The sequence below is a fragment of the Pygoscelis adeliae genome, unplaced genomic scaffold (genome assembly GCF_000699105.1).
Source record: "Pygoscelis adeliae isolate BGI_AS28 unplaced genomic scaffold, ASM69910v1 Scaffold100, whole genome shotgun sequence".
In the NCBI taxonomy this organism is placed as follows: domain Eukaryota; kingdom Metazoa; phylum Chordata; class Aves; order Sphenisciformes; family Spheniscidae; genus Pygoscelis; species Pygoscelis adeliae.
In genome coordinates this window covers 780,889-789,866 of record NW_008824034.1, presented here as the reverse complement: position 1 = coordinate 789,866, position 8,978 = coordinate 780,889, and the positions used below count along the sequence as shown (strand labels likewise).

General features: G+C 40.7%; 1 protein-coding gene across 1 annotated transcript in view; it reads right to left on the bottom strand.

Moving 5' to 3' along the window:
• TENM1 (teneurin transmembrane protein 1) overlaps positions 1-8,978 on the bottom strand; it is a 253,686-nt gene that overhangs the window by 18,819 nt on the left and 225,889 nt on the right. Inside the window, exons 23-24 of the mRNA XM_009331179.1 lie at positions 7,046-7,412; positions 4,745-5,255 (exon numbers count right to left, since the gene is read on the bottom strand). Coding sequence (XP_009329454.1) covers positions 4,745-5,255; positions 7,046-7,412 — 878 coding nt within the window. The remainder of the gene's footprint in view (positions 1-4,744; positions 5,256-7,045; positions 7,413-8,978) is intronic.

The window sequence follows — 8,978 nt, the reverse complement described above, 5'->3', positions numbered from 1 at the left end:
TCGGCATTCAGGCAACCAATTCACCCCCAAAAAGGCATTTTCTTACCCGCAAGTTTAAATAAAACCAATTCTTAGATTCTGCAACACTCAAAAACTGCCTTTTGTTGCTGATGTGTGAAGTACATAATATGAATGGTGAATTTAAAAAGGGGACCTAAAGCATAACAATAGCGATAAAATTAGGTTGAAATCTGCAGCGATTAAGTTGCCTACATGGGTTTTACTCTTGTGTTACGTTTCCCACAGGCAGCTGTAACTTCTCATCACAAGTAACAGCACCAGAATCTAGAGCACCACATTTCAGTTCACCTAAATTTCATCAGTGCTAAAGAAATTCTTTTCGTATAAGGTACTTTATGTGAATCGGGCCACGTTATGAAAAAGTCAATAATTAATTCAAAAGCTCTGAGGCAGTGTTTCTTTTCAGTTCTACAGATATAGTTGTTCTTTCTGATGGTTCACACGGAAAACAATGCACAACACTGCTTGGTGCTTGATATTGTTTCATATTAATGCCTTCCATCTTAAAAACCTTATTAAAGCTAACACATTTTTATTCACCAAGACACCTCACTGATACTGCAGATGTATTTGCATGAGTAAAACCAACTCATGTTCATAAAATAGAAGCCTATTTGTGCAGGTAGGAAAGCATAATTAAGTTTTCATGTTTTATTAACTGTCTCCCCTCATTCACAAAACATATCCTCAGCTGGTGTATCAACCGGCAAAGCTCTGCTGCCTCCAATGGAGCTCTTCCAATTCACATCAGCAGACGATCTGGCTATGTCCTTCACTTTAATGTGTTGGCATCATTTCCTTAGGATCTTTATTTCCCCCTAATTAGTCAGACAAAATCTGTATGTCACAAGAAGTATTGGTGAAAAAAATCCGGAATTTTTCTCTTCCCCCAGTATAAAAAAGAAAAACAGAGCAGCTGTTCTTTTCAAATGACACACCGGAGAATGAACTAGTGACCGTCTTGTGTCTTTTGACAAATAAATTAATCAAATGTTAAACAGAATATAATCTCTCTCTCTTTCACCTCCTACTGCCCTCACATACATCATGCAACTTATTTACATTCCACTCTTACGCTGGTTCTGTGCAAATTGACTGGGTGCCACACCCAGCGATTAAAATTGACTCAGATCACTACTTTTCATCATTAGAAAACTCCATGAACATGAGGGCAGTTATATTTCATTTACTGCTTGATCAAACAGATATGACAGCTTGCTAGGTTATTTGGATATTCTACCGTACCATAGAAAAATCCCCAAATCATGTGTTTTTATGGCGTAAATGCAGCCAGTTTATTAGAATGTACTTGTGCGCAAGACTTGGGATCCATCTTTGCTAAGGATCCAGTTTTGCTGCTGGTAGCACTGATGATGAGATACAAAACTCCCTGTGTAGCTGAAAATGGGATAAACTGTTACTGGATGGCTGGCCAGATACGGTACTGAATTATAATGAGACTAGAGCACACAGCAATGGACTCTTACTCATGTAGATGGTCCCACTGACTTCTAGGAGAACATGCGGATTAATGCCTCAGTAACGATTCCGCAGCGTGACCACCTGAAGGTTTTTTTTATTCCAGGTTGCTCCAAGAAACCCAACCCTCCGAGGACAGGTTCTGCCACCTTTCACATGATGAATAGTAGCACACTGGGACTCAATTCCCGCGGAGCAATGTCCTACCCATACTAATAGGGGCAGAATCACAACATATTTCTTAATGTTAATTTGGGGCCCAGTTACGCCACGTTAATCATGTCAGTGACCATTTAATCATGCAAATAATTGCATTGATTTCAGTACCCACATGAGGAAGTGCTCACCAATATTTGAAATGCACACTTGGGGATACAGTTTCACAATCCATTTGCATTTCTATGTGTAGCACAGTTAAGAGTTATATCATTTCAAAGGGAAAGCGGTCTAATTAATTTTTTCAGAGTTGTTTCTTGCAGGTGTTTTCTTGTCCTTGATTTAATAGAGGCCCAGTGCTCCCCCTCCCCTTTTACAGCTTTAATGATACAACATTAAAAAAATCTAGATGACTGAAAATTGTACATTAGCTATAATTTTATGCAAGGGCTCTTTCAGTACTTCCATTCCATCAGATTAGAGTAGATGGATGACAAGTACCTTTGTAGGCGGTTTTCTACCTCTTAATAATTTCCCCCTGTGAGTGAATCTGACATATAGGTAGATGTTCTGAACAGTTCATTATCTTTGCTCATATTCCCAAGTACGTGTGATACGTGTTGTTAAACAAACTCATCCCTATTTCAGCTTGACAGTGCCATGGGCTGAACTTTTGGATGTGAATGCAAATCTAGCTTAAGCAGAGAAGACATTTCCGAGCAATTTGAAAGTTGCTCATATGATAATTCTCTTAGCTCCGGCACCATGTTCATATAGGACTCGGAAGCAATTCACATATAAGTAACCCCTTCAGAAAAATCTAATTTTCAAACTGAAATCGGGTGTCAGTTCAGAACGTGACCCGTCTGGAAAATAACGTCTGGTTAAAGGATAACTAAGGACCATCACGCCCCATGACCTATTTATGGCAGAAGGTGCGCAGCATCTCCTGAAAGCACACCTGCTCAGCACAGCCCTGATTATAGTCAACTGCCCCTCTGACTCCGGCAGATTGGGTGACATTCTGTGGATCAGCCATTCAGGAATTCGTAAAATATTATGAAGATGACTAAAAATATTGGACTGAACATAAATATTAATGACATGACTTCACTATTTAATTCTGCTGTTGTTTTTGTCATGCTAACAACTGCAATTCTGTTAATTTCTGCTGACTGATCTAGACTGGCGGAAGTGCACGGTCGTGCAAAGCCTGGACAGTTCGAAGCATCAGTGAGGACAGCGTTACCTAGCCTGCAGTTAAAGCTGTGAAAGTACGAAAAACTGTTTAATTTAGCAAAATTTCTTGTGTCAATCATATACATCATATCAATCCTTTCAAGGCACAGGTATCTCTTTGTGAAGAAATCTGTATTACATACAGTGGGAGGCACTTAGAAGCAGGTGAAGTCCTTTAAAAGGTCTTACTATGCTTGAGTCATACTTTAACAAACAACTTGCCAGAAGGCAACAGGAACAAGCAATAATTGTGTGAAATGGTTTACACTCGATGTCAATGGGACAGAGGAAGAATACCGAGATTGAGAAGCACACGACTAAAAATAATCTGCTCTAACACGTTCTAACAATCAAGGCCCTGCAACAATGCATGGTGTTCAGCATTTTAAGAAGTAATAGGCATGACTTGGAGCTACTGTAATAGCTTTTTGAAAGTGTCATTGGTCCGTGGTCTGTATTGATGCCATCCTCAAGTAGGGATTTAAATGGGTCACTCTCAGTGTTGAAATTATTACAAAGAAGCATATATTTTAAGTCAGTTCTGCTTATAAAAGGTAACACTTAGATCAGTGTTTAAACAGTAGGACAACAGTGAGCTTTGTCTTGTTGTGAGATAATTTAAATTTGTATCAATAGATAATGAGAATTGAACCAGGAAGGCCCTGTATGGTTTTGTTTTCCCACACATTGTCAAAAATGGCCCTCTCTAATGATTTATACTTATGTCCACCCTACCAATTTAGTCTTTGGCAGAATAATAGAGGGCAGGATAGAAAAACATCCCCGTGAATAAAAAATCCCATGCACTAGGCAGCAGTTTTCTCTGCTTTTATCCTACTTTCATTTTAAGAAAATATAATTCTAAAAACCTGTAATGATGGTGACTCAACTACCTCTCCAGGTGACTTATGCAGCAACTGAATTCTCCTCAACATGTTTTCTGTTCATATCTCACTTGGATGGCTTTTCATTTTAGGCTTTGACCATGAATTCCTATGCTCCACAGAAAGCAGGCATTATTATCCTCCTTGAGGACTCTGAACTAATACTGCAATATTAACATATGATTTCCATCCATCACTTGTCACATCCTCAAGCAGGGATTATGACAATTAATTATAAATAATGAGAAATCCTGATACATCACACCTCTTTATAAATCAAAAAGGAACTTTCTCTTGGGTTGTTCTCTCTCTGGGACCAGATTGGGATGTTCTGACTGCATCTTTAACTGTCTTGTCTTGCTCTTTAGAAGTCCCGTCAAAGATCTCCTGAACGTCTTGCTTACAAGGCCATTCCTACTCCCCTTATACACAGCCTTTTGCTATTACATATCCTTTTGTTATTATATATCCTCTTCCCCTCCTGACAGAGACAAGTCCACTCTTGTCTTTGAATATTCCTTCCACTGAGATTCTCAATTTCCTTTGCAACACTCCCTTCTCAGGCGAGTATGTTTATTTTCCCCTTTTTGCCTTCGTCAGGAATTTTGCAAATTCCTGATTCATATCACAACTTGCCTCTACTTCTTTAGTTACAAAAAATTCCATAATCATATTTTCATTTAGAGAAACAGATTCACAATAATTAAGTGCAAATGAAGTATAATTTCAGGCAGTTTCTGCTGCACTTAATGGGCACTACGTACAGAGCTTTTACATATGACAGGTTTTGGCACTTAAGAAATGGTAGTGTTCTGTTGTAAAAGCTTGTGCAACAGCACTACTTGTCCTTTCTCATGCAGTGTTAGTAGCAGTGTCTTTTTAAATTACTAGAACTGACTAAAAAAATTTCAATATTCATTTAAAATAGGGTTCCTTACATCAGGCATTTAATGTCATGGACTTACTCATACACAGTTGTCCATCCATTTTCATCACTTTTGGTTGCTAAAAGCCCCGTGTTTCCAGGATATGTCATCAGAGCCAGGTTGTAGCCTTGGGCATAAACCCTTTTCAGAACCCCATTGCTGCTTATTGTCAGCCAGTACACCTGGCCCCCCGGCACCACGACCCACAGGGGCAGCCCACTCGTGTCTCTGCGGATGTGAACCGAATTCCCATTGCTGCTGGTGATGGTGCCAATATCCCCTTCCCCGCTGTAGGTGAAATTGTAAATGTAGTCCCTCGTTATGAGGTTCAGCGTGTGCAGGTGGGTGCCGTTGATGGAGAACTGATACAGTTCTTGGTCCGCTGGCGACGCAATCTCATACGTATTCGTGTCACTGAGGTGAGCCTTGTTTCGGCTGACGGCACGGATGCGAACGTTGCCGAGGTCTGCGACATACAGTGTGTCGTCAGGAGAGACTGCTAGAGAAGAAGGTGCTTTCAGCTTTGCATCTTTGGCATATCCACCATCACCTGGAGGAGCAATGGTAATTTTAGTAATCTGTAATGTCCACATTTAAGCTGATTCCCATAGCCTGACACAGTGCTTCTCCTCAGTATCATTTACAGGTCAATAAAACAGTATCTTCTTCCAACTAATTAAATCCATATTATCTAAGGTTGGTGCAACTCTAAATCAGTCTCAGTGAAGACAAACAAGAACATAAATTATCTAATTTACACCATTTTTGCTCAGGCCAAAACCCTGCTGCTCAGGAAAGCATTAATGGCAAAATTGTGAAATAAAATAATGACACCTGAAGTTTCATTCCCTACTATTTGTCTGTTGGCATGTAGTTAAATTAGAATCATGCTATAAATAAAACAAAGAGAAAATAAAACCCAGTAATTCAGCTAAAATGACACTGAAGCAAAGATTAGTTTATACTTATTAAAAACTCAACACTACAGGAAAACAAAACAAGAATAATAGTCAAAAAGGGCCTTGAGAAACCACCCCTTCCAGTATCACTTGATAATTTACTTGGTTTGTGTTTTTTAAGGCTTGAGGAGGATATTTGCATTATCATGGGCTGCATATGCATATCGAAATGACTTTACACGAGTAGGATTTTCTGTAACTAGCAAGAAAGCATATTAAACCTTACTCTTAGAGAAAAACACATTACTGTTTGTATTGCTTTCCTTCTCCTGTCTGAGAAATGAAATTTGGTGGAGATTTTGAGCATACCCTATGCTTCCTTGGAGATGGACAAATTAGCTGGTCTTCTGACCTTGCCTTTTCACCAACCCAGCGCTGGCACAATCATAGACTTGCCACAGTTTTTAATTTTTCAGCACTGAGGGCAGTTTCCCTCAACAGGAACCCTGAACAGGATCCTTTTCAGCGCTGGTCTACCATAGCTGTAACTGAAGCTGGCAGCACTTGGCAATACACATGAAGCTTTGGTTATCATTATAACGCTGGGTCAGCAATCCACCTTCTCTGAAAGACCGTTTACATTTTTTTCTCTCCATTCTTGACATACGTAATGTTTTCTTGTCAGTAATTAACCTTTTATTTGAAATGGGAGGCTTAAGAATTATGATGACATTATGGACACAGTGGTTCTTAGAGATGACAAGATGACAACATACTGCACACCTCTGTATATGGGAATGCTGTCCTTTGTCCCATTATGAAATACGTTTTTATGAAAAAAAGCACCACGATTTGTTTTAGTGCATGCAGGGGAGAGGAGCTGTGCTGCTGAGAATGTCCAGGGGTGCAGCGCGGGCCTGCGCTGGCTGTTCCAGTTTAAAACACAGAAAGAAGAAGAAATTCTGAACATTATGTGTTTGCACCATTTTGCTGGTTGTGCAGCGTGACACAAGCGATGAGAAGGCATAAGCTAGTGTTTTTCACTGGATGTGAAACACCTTGGTACTCTTCTTGGTGAGAAGGGCTGCCTGATCCAGTAGCATTTAGGTGCAATCTGCACTGGGGCTGGTACCATCTTCAACATGGGCACACATAGCTGACACAGAAAGGCAGATTTGGAGCTGATTTTGGACGGTGTGCAATCTCTGCATCAAAAGAGGAAAAGCTAAGACCACCCTGAGGTTCCTCCAGTGCCAACTGGAAGACTCACATCTCTACATCCAATGGATTAAATCCACAAAGAGCTGCTGAAAAGGTTTTCGGCTTTCCAAGGAAACTGCATCATTGCTCGTCTCTCCTTCCCCTTGTCACTTTGCTAATCTGCAGTTGTGCCAGGGGATCTCAACAGATAAGAGACAGGAAATAACTAGCGTCGCCTTACCTGAAAAACAGTCACAATTAGGATCAATCTTGCAGTCACAATCTGATGGGGCTCCAGCGATTATAGAGATCTCACCGTTGGTTGTGACCTGTTGTATACGGTTGATCTTTCTTTCATCTGTCTCTGCAATGTAGAGTATCCCGCTGTGAGATACAGCGATCGCCCTGGCTGACTCCAGGGTCGAATGGATGGCCACCTTGCTGACGATGAAGTGGTCGATGCCTGGCACCTGGCAGTGAATGGGGCGCCCTGCAATAATTCGCACACGCCTGTTCTCAGAGATCTGCAGGACAATGTTGTTGTCCAGGACATACAGTGAATTGTCTAGAGGGTTCACTGTGAGGTCTGTTGGCCACTCTAACCGCACCTGGAAAAAAAATTAAGGGGAAGGCAGGGGAAAAAAAAAGAAAAAAGAATGATTAAGACAATAAGGCAGTTTTGTTCAACCATCTCTGATCACCTTGTCATCGGTGATTCACCCAGGCACTCAGTGGATTCACCCAGCACTGCTTCTCTAGTATGTAACTTTAATTGGGTTTGGCAGAAGAAGTTTCAACAAGCATACTCTTTTCTGAGGTCTGGGTCCAGTGTGGAACAAAACTTGATTTGAAAAGTAGTTTAGCACCCTCTGAGAGGCATTTGCACAAGTCCGTTAAGGTGGGAACTTTATTATACCTATGCATGCATGCAAATGAGAACACACACTTCATGTCATGCAACATCAGCCAGAAAATTTTCCAGGTCTGAATGTTATTGTTTCAAGGTTGCAGTCAACACTGGCAGAGTGGAAAACAGTTAGAGGTTGTCAATGTCCTAACACTTTAATTGACTGTTGGTACCAAAGGAAAATGACATACTAGAAGAGTACGACACATTTCCACAATTTATTTACTAAGCAAGAAATGCTAATAAGACTTATATGCCATAAGAAATATGAGCTCGTTAATTCTTTGTAACATAATAACACACCAATATATCACTCTTCACACGATACAATAGCCAAGCCGTAATTACTTATAATGGTTTTGCTTTGTGAATTCAGTATTTCAGTCACGGATTAAGTAAATTCTTCATATTTAAGGTTAGCTTTTTGCCTTTTTCCATGCAGGTGAGAGTGCCAACCAAGCAAAGTTTCCAAACCATGCTGGAGGAAATGCTAGAAGAATGACCTCACTTGTCTGATACCTGTTGCATCAGGATCTGGAGGAATTAAACATGCCCCCCATTACAGGTGGGGCAGCCTGTCAACCTGACAGGCAACCAGTATGTAGGCTGCTGATTGTCGCATGTACTGGCCAGAGCTTCAAATTCCTCCTGTTGAGAAAGCTCAGTAGGTAGTGCATGACCGCTGAATTGCGAAAGAGCAACAGAGTAGCCTGGTCCCTCTCCCCAGCTAATGGCCAGTGGAGGATTTGGACTGCAGCTTGTCTATGGAAAGGTCAGAGAACAACTGAGCCACCGAGATTGCAAGACAGCCTGTTTTTGTCTGTCTCGGGATGCTTTGCCTGTTATCCTTTGTGAAGAGATGGCTGCTTTTATCTGAGTGGAATTTTTCTGGACTAAATATTTCAATCATCAGAAGAGAATAAATACCAGGCTAAAATGTAACGGTTTTATATGCCACAGAAGCTTCTATTATTTCATTTACTGATTTTGTTACTGTTTTTGTTCATTTTTCCGTTGTGCTAATTAAAAGATCTATGAATTTAGAGACTGCAGATGCTAACACAATGCTCAGCACTGAGGAATAACATATGGTGGGGTGTGTAGCCATCGCAAGCCACCTGCTCGCCTGGGGTCAGCTCAGGAACCAGGCTGGAGGCCAAGTCTCTCCCTTTCTCAAGGATCAGTATTTCCTGAATAATCTCCTTTCCAGAAGTACATTGCTGGTTTGATAATTGATGTTTTAATAAAGCGAGGGCATTGCGGCTGC